General features: G+C 42.5%; 2 protein-coding genes across 3 annotated transcripts in view; both read right to left on the reverse strand.

The window, feature by feature from the left end:
* The window catches only part of LOC147016900 (uncharacterized), a 394,344-nt gene that overhangs the window by 47,041 nt on the left and 320,905 nt on the right, over positions 1 to 26,398 (reverse strand). The gene's annotated exons all lie outside the window — the stretch shown is intronic.
* LOC147016901 (tyrosine-protein kinase ZAP-70-like) overlaps positions 5,263 to 26,398 on the reverse strand; it is a 116,858-nt gene continuing 95,722 nt past the window's right edge. The window contains exons 11-13 of one of the 2 annotated variants that reach the window (XM_085846101.1): positions 19,132 to 19,272; positions 13,172 to 13,284; positions 5,263 to 10,831 (exon numbers count right to left, since the gene is read on the reverse strand). In XM_085846101.1, the coding sequence (XP_085702227.1) occupies positions 10,768 to 10,831; positions 13,172 to 13,284; positions 19,132 to 19,272 (318 nt within the window). In that variant the 3' untranslated portion in view covers positions 5,263 to 10,767. The other variant, XM_085846102.1, reaches the window with a different exon arrangement.

A 26,398-nucleotide genomic window follows, 5' to 3' on the forward strand; every position in this document is an offset into this window, starting at 1 on the left:
ATCCACAGCCACCTTGCTCTCTATGGGGTCTTCAGGCATATCCCAGGTTACATCGCTGGGGTCTGAAGCCACCATGTTTTTGGCCTGCTCAACCATGCCTTGATTTGGAATAGGCTGCAACGATTTCTTCATGATAAAGTTTTTTTTTTTAAATCATTTTCCTCAGTCATTCAATACCTATGAATTGCTGGATACATTGCAATGCCTGGAACACCTGGATACGCCAGCGTTTGTGTCCTTATTTCATTTTCGCACGTGCCATAACCTCGAGAATCTTTTAAGCTAAATGGAATTACAAAATTTAAGCTCCAGAATTAAACTTAGCAGCAGTTCCGACTCCTAAAAAAAACGTTAGTTTGTCCAATTCGGACATTCGGACATATTTGACATTTTGCCGTCTCCGGGAAGTGTGTGTTTAATTTGATGGATAGGCGATGCTCATCGCTTTCTAAATCAGACATTCCTTATCAACCGTTTTGTCGGAGTGCTTGCTTGAGTGCTTAAGCCACTTGGCGAGCACTCTCCAAGCTTGGTTGTTCGTTTCGGTAAAAGGACCCGAAATCTCACCGATTAGACGTACGTTTCTGCCTGTGTTGGGCGCTGCGGTACCGTGCGTTAGGTTCCTCGGGAGGTGTTTCATCCACAGAAAATGTGCAATTATATTTTGTACAAGACATCGTTTTGTTTCATATTTGTGCCATCTCCATTTCTAATCCATTCCTCACTTCGACATTGATACATATAAAAAACATAAGGTCCATCCGACCACGTGTTCACCATGTTTGTTCGAGCTGTTCGCCAACACCCAATTTTCACTCATGCACTTCCTTCGAGTTTTCTTTGTATGCATGCAAAGTTTCAGGTTGCTCGGTGCCATGGTTTTAGAGTTATGGAGGAGACACACTCACATTTATTAGTATAGATACCCACCAAATATATTGCTGCTATTTTCATTCCCACTTCTCTACCCCACCACTCCCCCATCCCCCAGTGAATTTAAGTTGATTAACTGTCACATTGAATTTATGTGGAGTTGATCAGATATAGCACAGGCGAGAATGACGAGATGGACCAAATGGCCTCCTCATGTGTCAAAGTTCCTTGTGTATCCTCGTTTGAGCATTCACAGAATATGTGGGTGTGATGAAGTACGCCCTCACCACACTCCATAGATCAGGGTAATGATTCAGCGAATATAACTAGGGGACTGGTGTACTTCAGTTATAGTTATCTATCTATAATTCCAGCAATCTGTGTGTGTGTGTGTGTGTGTGTGTCTGTCTGTTTGTTTGTCTGCGACCGCCGTTTCTCGACGACCGCCGGTCCGATCAGATTGAAACTTGCCAGGAATATTGCCGGGGCCCCACAGATGTGCCTTTTCGAGGTTTGATATCAATCGGACGAGCGGTTCCCAAGTTACGGACGAATATCTGCGAGAGAGGGGGACGGGAGAGAGGGGGTGGGAGTGGGGACGAGAGAGAGAGGGGCGAGAGATGGGACGGGGGAGCGGGTCTGAGGGGGGTGGGGAGTGGGGGCGAGAGAGAAGGGCGAGAGAGAGGGGCGAGAGGAGAGGGGGAGAGAGGAGGGGCGAGACGAGGGGGGAGAGAGGGGAGAGAGAGGGGAGAGAGAGGGTGGGAGAAAGAGGGGGAGAGAGAGAGGGGTGAGACTGGGGGTGAGAGAGGGGAGAGAGAGGGGGAGAGAGAGGGGGAGAGAGAGTGGGGGAGAGAGGGGGATAGAGAGGGGGAGAGAGGGGGCAAGAGAGGGGGTGAGAGAGGGGAGGGAGAGAGGGGGCAAGAGAAGGGGGTGAGAGAGGGGAGGGAGAGAGGGGGACAGAGGGGGTGAGAGAGAGGGGCAACACAATTCACGAGAGGGGGAGAGAGGAGGGATGAGAGAGGGGTGAGAGTGGGGGCGAGAGAGAGGGGCGAGAGAGGAGAGGGGAGAGAGGAGGGGTGGGACTAGGGGGGACGAGAGAGAGGGTGTCAATTCTTCTTCGTTTGATATGACGTCACAATTGATGCTGGGGACCTGAGTATGTTTCCCAGGTGTTTCCCAAGTTATGGCCATTTATGAAACGGTTGGTCCGATCTAATTGAAAAAAATGCCCCAATCCAGTCGTCGTTTACGAGAGCGTAGGAACGAAGCTGCACATACTGGCACGCCTCACTCACGAGAGAGGGTACTGGAACGAGAGAGGGGGAGAGAGGAAGGGGCGAGAGATGGGTGGGGTGGGTGAGAGGGGGGGGAAATAATGCCCCAATCCAGTCGTTGTTTACGCACCTACGGGCCCGTACTAGTAATTATAATTCAGTGAATATAACTAGCGGACTGGCATTCACTTTTTGAAAGTTGTTGTGGGATCTTTAAACTCCATAATCTAAATGCAGATGGGACTTTAGGCTTTAATAATAGGCTTTAAGTTCCCATCGGCAGGATGACATGCTTCGTGCAGACGGAACAACAAATAAATTGCGTCTCCATCCCAAAGGATGCCAAGCTGAACAGTTTAGGTGTTGTATCCCACTGATAGGCTTGATCTGGATCCGGTCCTGAACCAAAATCTAATCGGCTTGTTCTTGTCACCTGCCCCACTTATCCACCAAGTTTTGTTAAAACTCATCCACAACTTTTTTTAGATTACATGACAGACATCGTTTTTGTCCCCATCTCTCAATGGCGAGGAATAACTTGTAAATTTAAAAAACCTCTCGTATCCGGATTCAGATTTGGATCTTCACCAAAAGCGAAACAATTTGTCCTTGTCACACATCCAACCTATCCACCAAGTTGCATCCAAATCCATTCACAACTTTTTGAGATATCCTGTTCACAGACAGAGGGACAGACAGACAAATTACAAACAGACAGGGAAGAAAAACATAACTTCGGCCCACCATAAGCATTAGATACATTAGATACATTAGATACAAGGAAACCATGAGATACAATCACGATTAAACAAGTTATATCTATTAAATAAATAGTGAAAAAGAAAGTCAAATAAAATGAAAAGTTTATTGAGTTCATCAGTTCAACAAAGAAATACGTTTTACACATCATTATTATGTATAATAAATACTGCTAGTGCAAACCACCTGTGGTACAACTGTCTTTTGTATTATTGCTTCAAAGCAATGTCCATGCAAGGCTTGTTACACTGCCCTTTAATGTAATCACAGATTCACTATCAGAACCAGCAAATGCCTCGCAAAGCTATCTATATCTTCAGGATAAAGTGAAACATCAGATGACAAGCATGCCTTGAATTACTTACATGTTGATTGCATATTACACGTGTAGTTTTTCTCTCCAAGAGCGAGGCTCATGGAAGAGCAAGGTGACAGAGGGCAAAAAGGCAATGTACTGAGAATGGGGTAGTGGGATTGCATTTGTGGAGAGCACAAAAGGGGGTGACCGGCCATCAAAAAAATAAGGAGAGAGGGCGCGAGAGAGAGAGAGAGAGAGAGAGAGAGAGAGAGAGAGAGAGAGAGAGAGAGAGAGAGAGAGAGAGAGGGAGAGAGAGAGAGAGAGAGAGAGAGAGAGAGAGAGAGAGAGAGAGAGAGAGAGAGAGGGCGCGAGAGAGAGAGAGAGAGGGCGCGAGAGAGAGAGAGAGGGCGCGAGAGAGAGGGCGAGAGGGCGCGAGAGAGAGAGAGAGAGAGAGAGGGCGAGAGAGAGGCGAGAGAGGGCGAGAGAGAGAGAGAGAGAGAGAGAGAGAGAGAGAGAGAGAGAGAGAGAGAGAGAGAGAGAGAGAGAGAGAGAGAGAGAGAGAGAGAGAGAGAGAGAGAAGCAGTAACATACAAGCAAAAGGGTTGGGTTGGGTTCGAGGGGAGGCGAAAATGGAGGTTGGAGGAGGGGAGAGTGATGATGCTTGCCAGTGAAGTAACATCACACTATAATGTTAATCCATTTCCAGCGACTTGCAACTCGTGCCAAGGCCAAATGGTCTGCATCACAAAGTGTACAAAGATGCATTCACAATGGTAGAGCATTACGAAAATGTCAGATTTATTACTCGACTCAACCTATAATTACGGCATTGAAAAAGCACAATGGCATACACATTTTTGAGCCTTGATGCAAGACAATTCTGAAACAATACATTATTTTGGAGTGTATACCTGTCCTTCGGGCAGAGACCTTACATATCATATTTCAGTTATGCAGCCAATTGGTTGCAGTAATGGTGTTTAAAGGGGTCGGTGTTAGGGTTCTGTCGAATAAATCAGTGTTTTTGCCAAGCTTGGTGTGTGCATGTTTTGACTTCTGTGCCTCTGGTGAGATTATTGATCATGTACATCACCAATAAATCGTTGCAATGCCCTTAATGAGAGACTGATGCTATAGCACCAGACTCAGTGGCATAATGGTTGGAGCATCCACTCAAATGGTTGAAGCACTCGGAGCATCCACTCTGAGTCTGGGAGGTCGGTGGTTCAAACCCCAACGAGTCATACCAAAGACTTTAAAAATGGTATGTATTGTTTCCATGCTTGACGCTCAGTTTTAAAAAAAGATCGAGCACAGACAAACAGAGTTTGTAAGGAAATGACAAACCACCCAGAATAACCCTTGCAAAGAAACTGCTTTGGTAGCAACAACACTCTGCAAAGTGTATGGTACATCAAAATCAAAAAAATGCAACAGCTCCATTATAGTGTCCCATAATTTTTATTTTTCATGCACAAGAGTGAGGCTCATGAGAGAGACAGAGAGAGAGAGAGAGAGAGAGAGAGAGAGAGAGAGAGAGAGAGAGAGAGAGAGAGAGAGGCAGAGGACAGAGACACGGAGACGGAGACGGAGACGGAGACGGAGAGAGAGAGAGAGAGAGAGAGAGAGAGAGAGAGAGAGAGAGAGAGAGAGAGAGAGAGAGAGAGAGAGAGAGAGAGAGAGAGAGAGAGAGAGAGAGAGAGAGAGAGACACGGAGACACGGAGACACGGAGACACGGAGACGGAGACGGAGACGGAGACGGAGAGAGAGAGAGAGAGAGAGAGAGAGAGAGAGAGAGAGAGAGAGAGAGAGAGAGAGAGAGAGAGAGAGAGAGAGAGAGAGAGAGAGAGAGAGGACATTCTGCTGAGCAGTGGGATGTGGTAGTGCATGAAATGATATGGAGTCATCTGCAAAAAGGAAGAGGGGGTTTTCCATAACATATTGGATGGGTAATATATATATATATATATATATATATATATATATATATATATATATATATATATATATATATATATATATATATATATATATATATATATATATATAGAAGAAGATTGAGTCAAACACACTGCCTTGGGGAACTCCAGCCTTCACTGCACGAGGGGAAGAGAGGGTTCCATTGATAGCAACATATTAATTGTAGGAGTGGAGGAAGTCAGAAATCCAGGTATGAAGGTGGCCTTCCATCTATTCCAATGGCAGAGAGCTTGGCAAGCAAGGCAGGATACCAGACTGTTGAATGCCAAATATAAGACCAATGATATGGTCATAGCCTCTTGATTGAGATTTGGGGCCTCCAAGCATTGCTGAAAGAGGAGCAACAGCATGTTCCTGAGTTGAGTGATTGAGACAGAATCCAAACTGATGGCCAGAGATCAGGCTGTTTCAAAAGAGGCAAGAATTGATATAAAAAGCAATGATGGATTCCATGACTTTGCTTGTAATTGGAGGTAAGCTCACTGGTCTGTAGTTGATAGAGGATCTGTTTCAGCTCCCTTCTTTTAGAAGGGAGTGATATTTGCTGACTTCTAAGCTGATGGGAGATGGCCAAAGGAGAAGGATAGACTGAGCATGGCAGACAAAGGCGAAGGAAAAATGAAAGGGCATGATTTGAGAACATGGGCACTGATGTCATCTGCGGCTGTCGCCAAAACAGGGTCAAGACTGGACAGAACTTTCTCTACCTTTTTGGATGAAAAGTATACAAGTCCAATAGACAGAGAATATGAGGGGGTATCATTGGGACAGAGTGAGGTGGGTTGGTTACACAATATTTGGAGGGACATGTGGTGGGGGTGGTGAGACATATGGTTAGGGTGCATGGCAATGGTGAAAAACACAGTGGGGGCAGCAGGAAGCATGGTCTGGATAGCTGTAAGTACTGCAGAGGCAGCAGGAAGCACTGTGGAGACAGTGGGAAGCACAATAGGGGTGGCAGGAAGCACGTTGAAGGTGGTGAGGAGCATGGTGCGAGAGGAAGGATGTGCGATGGGAGTGGTGGGATGCGCGAGATGGTAATGGTGGGGTGCACGATGGAACATGCAGCATAACACGCGATGGGGTTGCAGGACATGTGGTTGGGGCAGTGGGAGGCATGGTGGGGGCTGTGACACACGATGTTGGGGCTGCGATAAATGAGGTTGGGGCAGTGATATGCGTGGTGGGAGCAACAATATGTGTGGTGGGAATCGCGTGACACATATGGGGTACATTCTAGGAAGAGTTAACGGTTGTTAGCTGACATCTGCGATACTGACCAAATTTTGTCAAATGAAGACAGACGGCATAACTCAGGTGAAAACAAGGGTTCTCAAAAGCACAAATGAAAGTCTAGCTCTAAGATCTTGGCGGTGGAACATGGAGTACAGACTTGCAAGCTCGCCAGAATTGGAACACAATTAGTGTGAAAAAGAAGAAGAGATCGGTTGTGAGATTTATGGAAAGAAGAGAAAAAGGAGATGAGTCATTTGTTTAGAATGTCATTTTGAAGCTTTTGATGAAAGAATTCAATCAACTATTTCAAGGTGTATTGAGGAGAATGATAATTAAGAAGTAACAAGTAAAAAAAAGAGATAAAATGTCATAGCTCTTGTTGTTTTAATAATTTTGCAGTGCAGAGGTAATGGCTAGCCCATATTTATACACAACTAAAATTGCCACCAGTCTACCAGTCGGCCATCTTTGATCAGATCACAAAATAAAGTGAGGTGCATGTGTATGTCATCATGTACTGTGTTTTTGCCAAGATTGTACAAAATTGGACCATGCATGTCTGAGAAATGGTTGGGGACACGTTTAGGTAAGAAAATGGCAGCCAGTCGGCCATCTTGGATCTGATCTCGAAAATAAAGGATATCCTTATGTAAGCCATCATTACTTATCTGTGTGCTAAGTTTGAACAAGATCAGTAAATGCATGCCCATGAAATGTTTGAGAATGTGTTCGATCCTGGGTTTTTTCTACAATTAAAATGGCCACCAGTCTACCAGTTGGCCACCTTTGATCAGATTGCAAAATAAAGTGAGGTGCAGGTGTATGCCATTATGTACTGTCCTTGTGCCGAGTTTGAACAAAGTTGCACCATGCATGTCTGAGAAATGGTTGGGAACACATTTACGTAACAAAATGGCCACCAGTCAGCCATCTTGGATCTGATATAGAAGAAAATGACATGCATATGTAAGCAATCATTCTTTATCTGTGAGCCAAGCTTCAACAACATCTGTAAATGCATGTTTGAGAAATGGTTGAGGATGTGTTCAACATTGGGACTATTTTACAACTAAAATGGCCGCTAGTCGGCTATCATGCATCGGATCTACGAAAAAAAAAATGACGCGCTTATGTAAGCCATCATTCCTTATCTGTGTGCCAAGTTTGAACAATATCGGTAGACGCATGGTCTGAGAAATTGTTGAGGACGTGTTCAACATCGGGTTTTTTTACGACTAAAATTGTCACCAGTCGGCCATCTTGGATCTGATGTCCAAAAAAACGACGTGCATATGTCAGCCATCATTCATTATACATCATTGTGCCAAGTTGGAACAAGATCGGTAAATGCATATCTGAGAGATGGTTGAGGACGTGTTTGATACCAGGGGTTTTTTTGCAACTAAAAAACTGCAACTAAATTTTTTTTTAATGGCCGCCAGTCGGCCATCTTTGATCGCATCTCGAAACAAAATGATGTGCATATGAATACCATCATGTGTTGTCTTTGTGCCATGTAAGAATAAAATTGGTCCATACACGTACAGGATACGGTTGTGGACGCATGCACACACGCACGCACGCACGGTACACTGACATACATACATACACTGACACGAAAATCAAGACCAAATCCATAAGCCCCTGTTTCGGACTCAGTCTAATGGGGGCTAATAATAGGCAGAATGAAATCGTAATTTTTCCATGTAAATTAGATTGTTTATTTGTTTATTTTTTTGAGAAGAAGAGGGAGATGTATATTTATACTAAAATATGCCAATTGTATGTATGTATGTATGTATGTATGTATGTATGTATGTATGTATGTATGTATGTATATTATAGAATAGAAAATGGTTTGGCTAATCTTTCCCAAATTTTGCACAAGTGTTTGGGGTAATGGGCACAATTAAAACTAGAAGGGCACTCAGTAGAGCACGTTCCTCTGCCCCACAATGCTTGATCCATGAGAACATATCAGGCCCAATACATTTTTGAAATATCATGATATATATCGTTTTTGGCGCAATCTCTCAATGGTGAAGAATCACTTTAATAATTAAATAATTTTTGTCTCCAGATCCGGATTCAGATTTCACCAAAATCGAATCAGTTCGTCCTTATCACACACTCAACCTGTCCACAACTTTTTGAGATATCCTGTACACAAACAAATAAACAGACAGAAAGGGGTGAAAACATAACCTCCTTCACCTTCAGTGGTGGAGGTATTAGCCTCTTATCCCCTCAGTGTGGGAGAGGGATGACACATTCCAGTCGTTTGTACTATGATGTTGATTATTATAAATTTGGAGTGGGGCAGAACCAGAATTTTTACAAGGGGGGAGGTGGTACAACCAAAACTTTTATAAAGAAATGAGGGAGGGCACAACCAGGATTATAAAGGGGTGGGATGTAACTAGAATTTTATAATGGGAGAGAGTGTGCAAGCAGACTTTTTTAATAAAGGGTGTGGGGGGGGGTGGTAGTGGATGAGGTGGGGGCACAATCAGAAATTTCTGGGAGTAGGTATTTACTCGTAGAAGAGAGGATAAAAGGAGCGATTACATGTCTGACCTGAAGACTGAGGCCGAGACAGACACAAGCACAAATTTGACATGACAGATTAGATACAAAACACAATTATGGATACGAGGCAAAATTAACAACACAGGATGAAACAACAAGGACACAGGACAGACCCTGTGTGAAATCATATCATGTGTTGGCAAAGTGTTCAAAAGCAGGCACAAACCACACCCACACAAAAATGGCAACATGAGCTTGTGATTGGGTACATTACTTCAGACAAAATAATTTTTGAATTACCAAACAATACTATTTTCCGGTGTCATCCAAGGATTGTTTGTCATTTTCCAGCATCATCACCTAACCATATGATGCATGGATTCAACATCATTGGACATTGCAAGGTTAGGCATACATGTATGGGAAAAGCCTAATCTTCTGGGCAGGATTATGAATTAGCTCGAGATCACTTGATCCATAAAGATTTAATGGAATGGGATGCGGCGACTGTGCTCATCAAAAGTCTGAGGTCAATGCAGTTTTTGTCTTTCAGGGTTTTGTTATGTATTGAAGTGTGGGAATACGTTTTCTCCCTTTACAGTGATTAAGCACTTTGCATAAAGACATATAAAATTATCTGAATTTATTCACTCACAATTAATGTGTTTGAGAGTTTTAGTTGTAGTGGAAGAGGGGTGTTGAATTTGGATGACTGAAACTTGTAGTGGCCTTAAACAAATGTTTAAATGATGATAATAAGGTATAGCCATTCTCTTAGGGCTAACATTTTCCCAGCAAGCACCCAGTTTATAGAAATGTTCAGAAAATGTCCAAAAAAAAAATACTTAGCAAAATAATTTTCTTGAAATCTGTAACATGTTTCGAGACCTGAGGAAGTACCATGGAATTATTAACATTATTGCTTGACATGTTTGGCATTTTCACATCACCAGGTGTTTTCATAAATATTCCATGATATGTTCCCAAAATCAGCTCGAAGAACAGCTTGTCAGTTTCCCATCCAGAAGTACACATGCATTGCTGAAGTTTTGAAGTATGTGTAATACCAGTAGGACTATAGTGGTCCCAGCAGGGGTTCATGAACTGAGTATTCATGGGGTAGTCGGCCAAACATTACCTTAATGTATCGAAGAATCTCGGCAGCATATCGGTTGCTTTGATGAAAAGTTTGGACCCAAAGGTCGATTCTTTGAAAAAATACCACAATCATTGTTTTTTGTTCAAGAGTGCAAGCAGACATCCTGCTTAATATATCATCTGAAATGTATGATGTATTTTTGGCATCAACAAGCAATTTGAAGTTGGATCCAATCAGACATTAATGGGCCCTAAAGGCCTATGTAACTGCATGCTGAACATGACAGAAACAGAGTAATTATTGCAAAAGAAATTAGATAGCACTATAATGTGGAATTAAAATAAATAATTAAATAACCGAAAGTGAATAAATGAAATTATCTCATGAATGAATGATAAATTATCCCTCTGCAGACGAACAGTTATGAAGTACATTATGCAACCCTTGAATATATTAAAAATTACAACCGACATATTTGAATTAACATCTCATTAACTTACAAGTTTTACCTCTGACCGTTTCCTGTTCCCTCTGCATGTATTCCTGCCTTTTCATCCCACAGTCAAATCACCATGTAATGCAATCTCATGAACATTAGTACGTCCTGATGGACTCTTGTATTCGACCTGCTGAATAACTCGCTACATTGTCATGATCATGAGAGCACCTGGAAATTTCACATGATGCGACATTCATAACATACATAAAACAGTCAAAGTTATTTATTCAGGTAACTCATAAATTCATCCTTGATGTTTTTGAATGAGGGTCTGTCAGAAGGACTGCAAAGTTGGGGGAGAGAGACAGAGAGAGATAGAGATAGAGATAGAGATAGAGATAGAGATAGAGATAGAGATAGAGATAGAGATAGAGATAGAGATAGAGATAGAGATAGAGATAGAGATAGAGAGAGAGAGAGAAAAATCAAATTAATATACTGTGCATCAATCATATTCATTGCACAGCATCTACGTCTTTATCCATGCATACCATACATTGTTGGGCCAAAAGAAACATGAAATAATTAAAACAAGGGGATAAAAGAACAAATCAAGGAGGAATGAAAGTAAATTATGTATTGACAAATGAAGACATATAAAAGAAAAACAATATTAATGAGAACGACACTTGGTATAGGGCACACCTCTGCAAGGCTGCACAGTTTACATTTTGTATCCTACTGATAGGCCAGATCTGAATCCGAACCTGAACTCGAATCGAATAAGCTTGTTCTTGTCACACAGCCAACTCATCCACCAAGTTTTGTCATAATCCATCCACAACTTTTTGAAATATCATGCTATGTATCGGTTTTATGCCTGGTGTTAGCTTAATGGTTAGGGTGGTGGGCTTGGGATCTGGGATCCTGAGTTCAAATTCTGCTCAGCTTTTGAATTAATACCAGGTGGGGTTGACTCTGCCTGTCATCCTTCTGAAGTCGGCAAAACGAGACCCGTATCTTGCCAAAAGGTGACCACATGTGACTTCTTTAAGGTCACACTGAGGTGAACAGAGCTGCTATCCACCAGGAGCGACTCCTTGAGGAACATCTGCCCACGAGAGATTCCGATGAGAATTGTTCTACAGAGTAACCATGAAAAATATGCGTTTTCCTCATAACGTCACCAAATGATGTCATAATGTCTCAAGCTTGACATATCCAGAAAGCACTCATCGAGGTGTTCAATTTGAGGTACTACACAATATGGTTCCTAAAACTTGAAAATTTGACCTTGGGGTCAAATATGTTTGACTTTAGGCATTAACCATGAAGGTCAAGGCCAATCGCCACCAAAAATTAATCATCTGAGCGCCAGACCATGAACTATATTCCCATGAAGTTTGAAGACGATCCGATCAAAATTACTCAAAAAATAAGGGTTTCGTCGACTCCCCTGATTTGCGCCAAAGTGACCTTGACCTTTGACCTTGACCTTCAAAATTTTATGCGCTGAAAGAGACCTCTATAGGCCTCTGATATGCGAAGTTACAAAAATTTCCAATGATAACTGTGCTCTGCAGAATTTTTTATACGTGATTACAGACAAACAAACAAAAATAAATAAAAAAACATACAAGCTGACGAACATATCTTGCAAAAACTTCGTTTTGGCAAGATAAAAATTCTCGCATCTGAATCTTGATTTGGATCTTCATCAAAATCGAACCAATTCGGCCTTGTCAAACACCCAACCTGTCCACTGAGTTTTGTCTGAATCCGTCCATAACATTTTGAAATATCGTGCTACAGATCATTTTTGGCACTATCGCACAATGGTAAAGAATTATTATAAAAATGTCCTGGTCACACCCCCAACCTGTCCACCAAATTTGTTCCGAATCTGTCCATAACTTTTTGAGGTATCCTGCAGATAGACAGACAAACAATAAAGACATCGTGTAGAGCATGATACTTGTGAAATCCTTAAAACAAATTTGACATCAAAAATAGTTGGTGGTTGAATTTAATGACTTGATATGCAAATCGTCTTCAAATTTCAAGTCAATTGGATGAAAATTGAGAACTTTAGAAATTCGGCCTTTGTTGACCTTTTGACCTATTTTGACCTCACATATAATTGGTGGTTGAACTCAGTGACCTGATATACAAATCCTCTTCAAATTTCAACTCAATCGGATGAAAATTGGGGCTTTTAGAAATACGACTGAAATTGTTGACCTTTTGGTCTATCTTGACCTTAAAAATAATGGGTGGTTGAATTCAGTGACCTGATATGCAAATCCTTTTTTAAATTTCAAGTCAATCGGATGAAAATTAATGATTTTAGAAATCTAACAAAGTTGTTGACCTTTGGCCTATGTTGACCTTTTGACCTTTTAACCTCAAAATCAATAAGCATCTTGCTTGTGACCAATGCTACCATGTGAAGTTTTGTGAAGATCGGCTTAAAATTGTGACTTGTAGGCGATTGACATTCAGCCAAACAGAAACAAACAGAGGTAAAAACATAACCTCCATTCACTTTTGGTGGCGGAGGTAATAAGGGTAAAGAGTCAATGGTGAAACAGCAGAAATAAGGTAGTTAAACAATGCAAGACAAAACAATATGATGAGAGAATGAAATAAGGAACAAATAATAAAAGAGGAATAAGAACACTACCATGCCAGCCAGCATCTGGCCATGAGGTCACAGAGGACTGAAGGAGAAGCTGGCGGTGCGGGAAGACGGTGGCCATCTTTTAAGAATTTTAGGACGTCGTTTCCTCGCTTATCCTGGCAATATAAGGCAAGGTCAAGAGTAATTTAGCAACACAAAGGAGCAGAATGCACAGACTAGCCTTTTTTTTACGCCATTAGTACACTTTCATTCTTGGCAACAAAGTTTTCAGCTTGAACATGAAATTTATTAAATCGAGGGTTAAAATTAATAATCTTGCTATTATCCCTCTTGAGGCCACCCCACTTCCTGCAAAGTTTATCCAATATCTTTAAGTCCACATAGTAGAAGCTGTTGTCCTAGTTCTCAAAATGCTGTCCAGGTTATTTGACAGCATTGATAGATTCATGGTATGATCACACTGAAAGATATGTGGATGAATACTTCTCTTTTTGTGTTTGGGTATGAAATAATTGTATGAAGCCAAATGTGATTATGGGAAATAAAGAGAACATAAACTCCATTTATGTTGTTTTTACAGGTGCAACAAGAGAGTCAAAATTGTTCAACATGAAATTTTCATGGTATTTTTGTGAAGAACTGTTCTTCAGTCTTTCCAATAAAAGGGAATAATATGCATCAGTTAGCTGGCAAGATAGCCTAGAGGTGTGAACACTCATCTCAGAGATGTCTAGCCTGGGTTTGAATCTCGACCCAGCTATAAAATGTCATCCTGGTGTTTCACAGGGTAAGCGATTCATCAATGCTTGCACACACAAACTTTTCCTGTTGATGCGTTAGCTCAGGATTAAACCTAAATCCTATCCAGGTTCCTCCAAACGGCCATCTTTGCTCTTTGCTTATTTGGGTTCCTTCTGATGACTCCAATGCAGTATTTAGTCTTTCATTTGATGACGTTTGTACCAAATCCTGATGCTGTGTGGGCTGCGCTTCCCTGCTGACGGACCTCTGGTAGCTTGCGCCTGTTGCGGCCTTTGAGCCTGGGAAGTAACTGCTGAAATCCATCTGTTCGGGTTCTTTCCGACGTCTTTGTATTTCGCTCCTTTCGCATTTCTTTCCAATTTTTCACATTTCTCTTTATTCATTCAAATTTTTGCTTTTTTCTTTTGTTTTTGTTGATCTTGCTCTCTTTTACTTTTCATTTCTATCTTTCTTTACCAAGCTGTCTCAGAAGAAGTGAATTCTTACAAAAAGAAAATTTCTGTATGGCTCACTTGGCTGTTCCTAGATGGGTTTCAGGGTTGTGGAGCAGCCGCTGAAACACGAATCCTATCCAGGTTCTTCATGATGACTCCATCTTTGCTCTTTACTTCTTCGGGTTCCTTCTGATGACTCCATTGCAGGATCGGTAGTGTATTTGGTCTTTTATTTGATTATATATCCAGTGTTAGATAAATGTCACAACACAATGTAACAAGGACTTAATCATTTGCAGTAATCTTTTTTCTCCTGTCAACATTTATTTAAATACAAAGTCAGAGGTTCATGGAAAAGTTGAAAACATTTGGGTCACATGATGCCATTGAATGTGGCACCCACTCTTCCACCCTTTAATTCCTGCTTTAAACGTATTGGCCCAACTATTGACTATTACGTAAGAATGGTCCTCCCAAATAAACTGTTGGTGTGCAAAGTCCTTTTTGAACGAAACATTTTCTCAAGGGCCAGTTTTCAAATGTCCATTTTTTTTTATGTTTCAGCCTTCATATTTCAAAGAGCATTTTGGAAATGAAGATAAACAAGTTAGGAGTTTGAAGAAAAAGTTACATTACATTATGCAATAAAAATGCTTGCTTTCACTATGCTGACTACATCTCGATTAGGTTCGCAATCAGCAGTACTCGCCAATCATTGTATTCCCAATTTGGGTCATGTTTGGCCTCACCACTGACTCGGGCTGACAGGATAGCTCAGAGGTAGCATACCAGTCTTTGAGCTGTCTAGTCTGGGTTTGATTCCCAAACCAACTATAACCTGTCGTCCTGGTATTTCACAGGCAGAGCATTGCATCAATTAATATGCCATTCATCGGATGAGACATTAAGCCAAGATCACATCTGCCAGCATTTGCTGATGCACATCAACGATCCCACGGTGTCTTTCATGAGCCATTGCTTGCCGGTACCCTGGCCAAATTGCAAATTCCTACCCTCGCCTTCAGATGCCATCAGGAGCACAGCTACGCTCCCAGAACGTATGCAATTCTGGCAACCAAGTGCTGTATCAAATGAATGAATGAATGAATGTTTCACAGCCTAATAATATAAAACAGAGGCTCCAAAAAGTACCAAAGGATTTTCTGTTGGATGATCATGTGTTTGCTCATCGCTATTTCACACCATTTGTGTCGAGGTAAGATCGAGATGGCAAATTGGTGCAATGACCATTGAAGATGCTTAATTTGGGCCATGCTCCTCAAACCATTCACATGCAATTTCAGCAAAGTGTATGCATTCATTGTCATCTTGAAAATAAAGTTATCTTCATTGTGGTTATATGCAGCATTGTTGGTTCAATTTGATCTGGAACAATGGTTGAGCAATGCATGCCATTCATTCCCAGGATGAATCCACAAAACTGTGACATCGTAACAAGTGGCCTGTCCAGTCATTGTTACTCGATAGTTCAAGTGATGCCTAAGATGTCCTTCATGTTAGTGCTCAAATAATTCATAGAAAGATGTTGAATTACCACGAGATCACCTTTTCCTTGGTTATGAACAGCACAATCTGTCGATGTCACGATTGCAAATTTATGAGGTTTTTCCTTCCCAGAGAGTAACCCCAGACATGTTTATTTGCGGTGAATATGGAGCACTCAATACTTTTGTATTCACAGCAATGATGTAAAAGTGGAAACTTTTCGTCACTAATGAATGCAAGAAAACATCACACTAATCAATGTTTAATGTCTTTTTAAACCACCACTTAAAAAATACCCTTTACAACTAAAGAAGATGAAGAACAAAAAATAACGGTGCTGTTCAAAGTTTAGGAGAGAGCTGAACCATTGTTTCTGCACCCTTATAATTCGAGAATTATTGGCGCATACACGGTTTGTCAATGTAACCCCCTTCCCCCATGCTTGAGCGTGCATATGTGAGTGGTGCTATGGTAGTTGCTTTCCTAATTATGATTGGAGATTATGTGAATCTCAACTCTTCTGCTGTCAATAGCAGATTTGATGACAGCAAAGTTGACCTTCTTTTGATGTTGTTAATAAAGATCGATTTTGTCGTTGAGCCATCATGGACTGTGTTGTTCGTCATTGTCTAATTCCAGTGCATGCAAACTAAAGGATTGCCTCTCTGCTGTACTACTACTTACTACTACTACTACTACAACTACCACTACTACTAAACTTGCTTCCGTTATGGTGGGCAGTACCGCCATAGCAGCTACCAATGCCGAGTGCCAGGTGGTGGCAAATAACCTGGCCAACATCAGGAAGTGTCAATGGCTTAGGGCAGATGAGCACTGTGAGAGGCAGGTTGGTGGGACCCTTGGTGGATGAAATGCCATCTCAAGGTGCATGAGCTAATTATTTGGAATCGGCAACTTTCAAAATGATGTATGAAAGCTAATGACGTACCTTTTGCGCAAGCGCTATGTGTGCATTTTCAGTGATTCAGGTCTGCTCGCCGGATACTTTTATCCTGCTCTTGCCGGCGTGAAATCGGTAATTCAAATAGTCTTTTAAACAGAATTTTCAGCATTTATATGAAAGAGTGGAAATTTCAAAATGGTTAACCACAATTGTTCTGTCCCTGAATGAAAATCAGACTCACAGAATATAAGATATATGATAGATATCCATGAATGAGAGTGTAAATTGCTTTCCTGTTCCTGTTAATACAATTATAGATTGACGACAGTGGATACAACACACACACACACACACACACACACACACACACACACACACACACACACACACACACACACACACACACACACACACACACACACACACACACACACACCTACATTTATCAATAAACTTTTTTAAAAATCGAGTATAATTTATCTTGTGGCTCCGTAATCAAACAAAAAAAAAAATATATATATATATATATATATATATATATATAAATATATATATATATATATATATATATATATATATAAATATATATATATATATATATATATATATATATATATATATGTATATACAGTATTTATAATAGCCCTTATAGCAAACACAGCTCACACTCCCAGCAGATGTCCATTAAATAAATAATCAAGCCTGCTATGTTCATACGAGGTAATCCCACAAGGTTAGAATTCCACTCGCTGGTAGCGATGGTCGAAGGTTTGGGTAGCACTCGCCCGACTACAAACCTTCAGGCCTTGTACCAGTTCACATCCTTGAGAGTTTGCAGAATGCGGGGCTGCAAGATATCAGCTTTTTGGGTGGGTTCAGAAAGTTCTCCAACTCTTTTGTTGTGCAGAGGCACACCCCTTTCTCACAGGTAAGTTTCCCAAGTATTTTCGGATTCTTTTTGAAGCTTTGTGAGCCGTTTTAGGTCACAATCCTTATCTCGCACACATGATATACTTTGCGCTGACCCTGAATGCCACTGTTTCCTGGAGTTTCTGTGCATGCGCACCAAGCATTCTGGAACACATTACATCATTTCAAAAGTCACGTATTTGCCATCAGCATCCACCAACCACAAGAGAGGACTGGAAGACTACCAGAAAGAAATGTATCCATGAAACCTCCACCAGCCTCCCTGATGTAGATTGAAAAAATTGTTGCATATGTATATATTATGTGAGCCTGGTGTTGGCGCAGTGGTTAGGGCAGCGGCTTGGGATCCAAAAGGTCCTGAGTTCAAGCCCCGTTGGACCACTGAATTAATACACCAGGGGGTTGACTCAGCCTGTCATCCTGCCGAGGTCGGCGAAATGAGTACCAGTGTACTGGGCCGGTGTATACCCCGGTTAAAATAGATGTACCATATCCCTGTGTCGTAAGAGGCGACCAGGGTTGCGTCAGGAAGGGCATCCGACGTAAAACATGTGCCAAATCACTATGCGGATCATACGGATGATCCGCTGTGGCGACCCCTAACGGGAGCAGCCGAAAGAAGAAGAAGAAGATGTATATATTATGTGGAAGAAAATATAATGCAACATCCCAATAACTTACTAACCTGCCTTCTCTGTACGATTCATATTCTACCATTAATGTAATCGAACTTTAATATCTGTATCACCAACATCGAAAAGCGGATAATTTGCTCAGTGCACCACCACTATCTGAGAGATACCCTGGGATCTTTAACATCAATAATACAAAAATGCATGTAAGGATACCAGCTTTACGTCCCTTTCCAAAGAACTGTGTGCTCCTCGGTAAAGCATCCACAGCCTGCACCGCATTGTAACGTTAGTTTTTATAATATAATAATAATAGTTAGACGTGCCACTTTATAACTGCGGGCATTTATGATCGGGTATGAAGACAACCACCCCCCCCTTTGATACAGCCCCGTGGAGAGTTTTAGGGGTCATGGCAGGGTGGGGGAGGGGAGCTATACAGCGCCCCCTGCTTTAATACAACCCCACTTTGATACAACCCTACTTTGATCAGATATGTGATCATGACGTCCCCTTTATAAAACTGAATTCAGAATGTGATTAAAAAGAACATTCCATTCAAATCACATGGAAGACCAAATACTGTATTGGAGTCACCAGGAGGAACTCCAGAGAAAAGATGGAGTCATCAGGAGGAACCTGGATAGGTTTCGGGTTTCAGCCGTCACTCCTCTACCCTCAAACTTTATGTGGTCAGCCCCACTCTGAGTCAAGTAAAACACACTATTTACACATCACTAATTTAGTAATTAGGATAAACAAATTATAAAGCTGACTGCCATCGTGATTTACTGCTGATGGCATGAGTGAATGTGCATCAATATTATGTCTTACAGAGTATGGTTTGTTGCCATAAGAGAATGCCTCCCACAGCGTGACTCCAAAACTCCAGACATCGCTTCGTGAGGTGAACGTGTAGTACTCGATACTCTCTGGTGCAAACCACTTCAGTGGCCACTTTCCAGCTGTTGATGTCTGCAAGATTGTAACAAGATAACAAGGTGTTGTGAGGGTGTTCTTGAGTTGACTGCAGCGATGGTCAAAATCAAAACCATAGAGATGGGAAAAGCAAAGAGGACATGAAAATGTAAATGATTAGGACAGAAGATATTATAAATACATTTCCCTCAACACTGAACAGCATCGAGCTGGCTAACTACCAGCACAGACAATTAAATTTAACAAGCATTATCCAGGTCATGCCAACAATCCACAACCACATTGACACTAAGCCTTCACAATGCTGACATATTCCCCACTTACTGCTCGGCATCAGCACCAAGGTCAAGTCATGATACTTCATCATGACATTCACTGGTGGTTGAGCTGACTTTAGAATTGCATTTCAATTATTTCATCCTCATTACATGATGATGATGACTTATTGCCATTTTCATAAAGCCGTTGTTGTATTGTCCTGTTTTTGTTTTGTATACAATGTCGAGGTTCATAGAAGAGCGAACACAGAACGTACAACAAGGGGGAGCAGGAGACAAGAGGGGTAGGAGAGGGAAGCATAAAACAGTGGGGAACAGAGATATTCGATCAATGGAAGGGTGAGGGATGGGGTGGGGTACACGGGGTGAACAAGATGGACACTGCAGGGATTTTCAGGTCCTTAAACTACAGGGACTTTCAGAAAGGAAAGCAGGGAATTTGAAGGTGAGTTTGGGATGGATTAATGGGGGTAGAAAAGATCGTGGTTTGGGATGGTGGAAGACCTGGAGGGAAGAGGGGGATGGAAGAGAGTGTGGGAGTTTGTTCCAAAGGTGGGGAAAAAGAGGAATGAAAGAGTGAAGGTGAGGAGTGATTCGTGATTTTGGTAGTTTTAACAGAAGGGGGTGCTGTCGGACGTTGAGAGCCCAGCAGAAATATGGAGGCGGGGGGGGGGCATATCTCAGTCAGAGCAGGGGGGTGAGGCCAGAGAGAAAAGAGTAGAAGACAGAAAGACCACTGACCTGCCTGCGGTGAGAGAGTGGGAGACCCAAAGACTCAGCCTCATCGTGGGAATTACCAGTGATCCTAAATGCCTTGGTTTCCACACCATGAATTGGAGAAAGGTGAGAAGCAGTAGCACCAGCCAAAAGGTGAGAGTAGTACTCCATCAGGCTGCAGATGGAAGCTCTGTACATGGTCAGGAGCTCAAGTGTGCCAAGGAAGGATTTTGCACAACGGAGGAACCCAGTCAGGGGCTCGCTTTGGAGGTCAGCTTGGAAATGTAGCTTTCCCAGGAAAGATCATGGCAGATAGTGAGACCCAGAAGCTTGAATGAGAGGGCTTCTTCAAGAAGATCGATGAGGGGGTTGATATATATATATATATATATATATATATATATATATATATATATATATATATATATATATCCTGGTGTTGGCGCAGTGGTTAGGGCAGCGGCTTGGGATCCAAAAGGTCCCGAGTCCAAGCCCGTTGGGCCACTGAATTAATACACTAGGGGGTTGACTCAGCCTATCATCCTTCCGAGGTCGGCGAAATGAGTACCAGTGCACTGGGCCGGTGTATACCCCTGTTAAAATAGGTGTACCATATCCCTGTGTTGTAAGAGGCGACCAGGGTTGCGTCAGGAGGGGCATCCGGCGTAAAACATGTGCCAAATTACTATGCGGATCAGACGGATGATCCGCTGTGGCGACCCCGAACGGGAGCAGCCGAAAGAAGAAGAAGAATAAGAATATATATATATATATATATATATATATATATATATATATATATATATATATATATATATATATATATATATATATATACATTATACATATATGTGCATATGCTCTTCAAAGAGAGGAGATTTAAGGAAGCTACAATTGATGTAATAAGGTGTGGTGGATTCGTTCTCATATATTTTTCTTCACGAACATTATCTTCTCTTGAGAAGGTAAAGGAGGCTCCAAGATATATTTTGAATGATTTATGCTTTTTCAACATTCTACAAACAACCTTGATAATTTAATCATTTGAGATATGAATCGCTCCCGAAATGGATCTTACACTAATATCAAATCTTGTAAGTTTTACCTCCATCCGATCGTTAAAACATCTTTGAAGAGTTGTTATTTGAAATGGTTTTGTCTCAATGACATCTCCCTCTTATCCAATTTTCTTCTTATTTCTCTTCAAGTTTCTCTCAATGTTGTTCATGTGTTTTTGTGATTGAAGGAGTCTTTCTTTTATAACTCTCCTTTAAGACATCCTTATAAGAGACATCACAATCTTTTGTCTCTCATTCAAATGGAGATATTTGTCTGAAAAGATTGAATGTGTTTGTTGGTTTGAAAGTGTTTTTTTTAATATAACATTTATATTCGTGATTACAAATGTCGCAATGCGTTGTATTCACCATATTTATATAGAAAAACTTTGCTTAAAATAAAATTTTCCTGATGAAAATCTCATGGTAATTTATAAATGCTTTTCGTTTAAACTAAAATTTTCTTGATGAAAATTCTGTTAAATTTATAGGTGAATCTGTGCTTAAAACCATTTTACCCACCAACTTTCTTACTTTATAAATATAATGTATCAAGACACAAAAGACAAGTTTCACTCAATCTCTGCATTTGCAAAAGATACTGAGAAATATGTCGAGGATGTAAAATTGAATAAAGATAAATATAACAACTATTGGATAAAAACAATAATGGTGAATAATATGAGTTCTTCAATTTCCTTCAGTGGAAGGGCTTTTAGTATATCTGGAAGAACATCAATTAAAGTAGCTTGAACAAAAGTTTCTCCTCTCCTTCTGGCAATATATTCAAAACTAAAAAAGCAATGAAACAAGAAAAATGACCAAAAAAGAAAAACCTGATGGATGAAGCTTGAGAAAGAAAAGATAAGACCATCTGTAATATGCAAGGAGAAATTTGTATTTTTTTCCAACAACCCTAAAGATGTAAAAGTTGATGAAATAAACGATGATAATGTATCAGATGAAATGACATTTTGCTCAGTAATAGTTAAGGACCATTTTAAAATTACCTTTGACACAAAGAAAAATGCAGTAGTTGAATCTGTTGATGAAAAAAAGTAAATGGATATTGATGGTAATGTTTTTTTCTACTAATTTTATGTGAGTCATTATTCAAGTGAAGATTTTGAAGATTATGAGAGTGATGATTGTATATGCTTATTGTTCGCTTCATGGATAGGGTGGTGGGCTTGGGATCTTACGATCCTGAGTTCAAGTCCCCCTTGGCTGTTGAAGTTATACCAGGTGGGGTTGACTCTGCCTGTCATCCTTCCGAGATCGGCAAAATGAGTGCCAGCTTGCTGGTATCCTGTGTCGGAGTGGCGACCCACCCAGGATTGTGCCCAATAGCCAAGGAGACTGCTGAGGCAGCACCAATGCTCTGCACAGAGTATGGTCCCAATCTCCTCCTCCTCCACCCGCCATGACCTCACCACAATCCGGTCTCCGAACCTCAGAGAGTGCTGCAATACCAATGTTCAAACGCTTGAGCTCAGATGATACAGAGACAGGTGATCATCCTCTCTTAGAGATAGGACATTCCAGGCACCCACCTGAAGGTACCTCCTCAGGTTAACCCAAGGAGTCCACCGTTAGGTGACGACATCTCAGCACCACCCCAACACACACTTCTGCAATCTGACCCAGGAAAGTTACCCCGTGGTTTTCCTCCTATCATCAAAGAGTGGGGGGGCTGAAGGCTTTGCCCCAATCCACTCATCCAGTGAGCTGCCATGCGAAGGGCAGCTCCACAGCAGGTACTCCCACGGAGTGGGTTTTCAGATTTATTTTTGTTTTTAGTACATTTTGCGGAACGAAGGATTTTATCGTCGTTAGAGTGCAAATCCTGCCACCAATCTCCAAATAAAAAAGTAACCCAACTGCAGGAGGATGTCTGCAGACACAGTAGGGTACTAGATATGGATGGCCATTGGCTCACAAGGAGCTCCTCCACCTTTTGACAGGTTTTGTTTTAATTCTGCTGGATGTCCATATCATACACTCTCCTCACCAGAAAACCTGGTGGGGGAGACGGTTTAGTCGCCGACAACCCGACCATGGAACAGGTTTAGTACATGTTTACATGATACCTGCAGCAAGTCATAGATCTGATCTGGCCTGACCTGACAATAGAGTGACGGATCATCACCCCAAAATCATCACTGCATCCCAAAAGACCCCAAGACCCCCCAAAACTCAAAAGACCCCCAAGACCCAAAAGACCCCCAAGACCCAGAAGACACAAAAGATCCCCAAGACCCCAAAGACACAAAATATGCAAAAGTCCCCCAAAATCCCCATGACCCTATCGACTCAAAACACCCAAAAGACCGCCAAGACCCAAAAGATCCCAAAGACCAAAATGATCCCCAAAGATGGGTAAAATCACAAACTGGTCCAACATGTGGAGCATGTCTTTCAATCCAGAAATTTCTCACACTCTCACTATCCGATCTTTCGGTCCGAAAGGACCGTTTAAAATCCCCCCCCCACTCCCCCGCCCATCCACTTTCTCAACAATCCTCTGGAAGAGTTCCTTTCTTTCAAGCTTCTGGGTCTCACGATCTGCCAGGATCTTTCCTGGGAAAGCCACATTTCCAACCTGGCCTCCAAAGCCAGTCGCCGACTTGGAATCCTCCGTCATGCAAAGTCCTTCCTTGGCCCACCTGAGCACTTACAAAGCTTTTGTCCGTAGCCTGATGGAGTACTGCTCTCCCCTCTGGGCTGGTGCTCCTGCCTCCCACCTTTCTCGGCTTCACGCTGTCGAAACCAGGGCATTTAAGATCATCGGCATCTCCCTCAATGAAGCTGAGTCTTTGGGCCTCTCACTCAATCACCGCAGGTTGGTCGGTGGTCTTTCTGTCTTCTACCGACTCCTCTCCAGCCTTGCCCCCCCTGCTCTCTCTGCGATTTGTCCCCACCACATTTCCACAGGGCGCTCAAGGTCCGCCAACAACCCCCTTCTGGTAAAACTAGCAAATTCACGAATCGCTGCTCATCTTCACTCTTTCATTCCTCTTTTTTCCCGCCTTTGGAATAAACTTCCTTACTCTATTCTTTCCCATTCTTCCCTCCAGGCTTTCAAAACAGCTGTTTACCACCACCTCTTATCTTCCCCCATCCAAATCCTTGATCTTTTCTACCCCCGATAATCCACCCAAGCCCACTTCCTTCATTTCTCCTGCTTTCCTTCCTGAAAGTCCCTGAAATGTCCATCTTCTCTTCGCCATGTTCCCCGTCCCATCCCCATCCCTCTCCCTTCCACAGTTCACCTAATGTGTCTGTTCCCCACTGTTTTGTCCCTTCCACTCCCGCCCCTCTTGTCTCATGCCTCCTTGCTGTGAGTTGTGTGTTAGCTCTCATACGAGCCTCGACCAAGGTATACAAAAAAAAAAAAAAAGTCGAGCTGAGGGACGAGAACGTGGCTGGCTACCTGGCCGTGAGCGCGCAGCTGGACGTCCACAACTTCCCGGAGCTCCGATCGCCGGAAGGCGGACCAGGGCAGCCAGACGCAGACCAGCGCCAGCGATGAGATGAGGCCAGACCATCATCGAGCAGACCAGACCAGCATCGAGAGATGCGTTCCGAGAACCAGACCAGTGCCAGCGAGATGGGATCAGACCACCCGCTCGAGCTGACAGGGCACAATTATTTGTTCTTCTTTCTTTCCTTTCCTCCTTCTCAGGCGCGGTCTGCTCATGTGTGGCCTGCTCTCATTGGGCGGACCGCGTTTCGAGGCTTCGCCTTCTTGCAAAGGACCGCCCCGGCTCTGATCTGCTCGTCGCCCATTGGCCGACAGGGGCGCCGAGTTCGCTGATTGGACCGGGGGTGGGGGGGGGGCGCGTGACGGCCATCGCGGCCGACCGCCCCTCAAACAAGGAGAGGAATATGGTCCTGCGTGGGCTACGCCTATTGGTCGGCTGGTGGCAACCTCGCTCGCATCCCCCGGATTGGGTGAGAGACATCAGGCCCTTGTGAACTCCGCCCACGTACGTGCTAATACGCACGTGTGCAATGGTGCCGGTGGAGGATGGTGGAAGGAAGCGAAGGCAGATGTCGTCGGTGTTATTGTTGTTATAAAAATCCTATCTATCAAAACAACTCCACAGCGCATGAACATCCAATTCCCATGAGATGAGGGACGGGACCCTAACTAGAAACACATACTTATCGATATAACTGATCTATAGAGACTCTGAATGTTGAGTGCAGTAAGCTTCCAGATTCGTAACAGTACATGATGATGAAGTTGTTCCAAGACATTTGTCATTGGTCCCTTCCAATAAGGGATTGACTAATGGTAATGTAACTAAGAGAAATGTGTGTAAAAATAACTTTGGTGATGGGCAAAGGAAGAACATTGTAAGAGAGGATTTTCAAGTCTAGCTACTTTCAAAAGCAAGTCAAACAAACACTCTCAGTTCTGAGCAGCTGACAACCAACTCTACTCAAACCATGTGATAAAATTTGAAAAATATTTCTTGCAACCCGACCATGGAACAGGTTTAGTACATGTTTACATGATACCTGCAGCAAGTCATAGATCTGATCTGGCCTGACCTGACAACAGAGTGATGGATCATCACCCCAAAATCATCACTGCATCCCAAAAGACCCCAAGACCCCCCAAAACTCAAAAGACCCCCAAGACCCAAAAGACCCCCAAGACCCAGAAGACACAAAAGATCCCCAAGACCCCAAAGACACAAAATATGCAAAAGTCCCCCAAAATCCCCATGACCCTATCGACTCAAAACACCCAAAAGACCGCCAAGACCCAAAAGATCCCAAAGACCAAAATGATCCCCAAAGATGGGTAAAATCACAAACTGGTCCAACATGTGGAGCATGTCTTTCAATCCAGAAATTTCTCACACTCTCACTATCCGATCTTTCGGTCCGAAAGGACCGTTTAAAATCCCCCCCCCACTCCCCCGCCCATCCACTTTCTCAACAATCCTCTGGAAGAGTTCCTTTCTTTCAAGCTTCTGGGTCTCACGATCTGCCAGGATCTTTCCTGGGAAAGCCACATTTCCAACCTGGCCTCCAAAGCCAGTCGCCGACTTGGAATCCTCCGTCATGCAAAGTCCTTCCTTGGCCCACCTGAGC

The sequence above is a fragment of the Eptatretus burgeri genome, chromosome 11 (genome assembly GCF_056783735.1).
Source record: "Eptatretus burgeri isolate ZD-2024b chromosome 11, Ebu_testis_v1, whole genome shotgun sequence".
In the NCBI taxonomy this organism is placed as follows: Eukaryota; Metazoa; Chordata; class Myxini; order Myxiniformes; family Myxinidae; genus Eptatretus; species Eptatretus burgeri.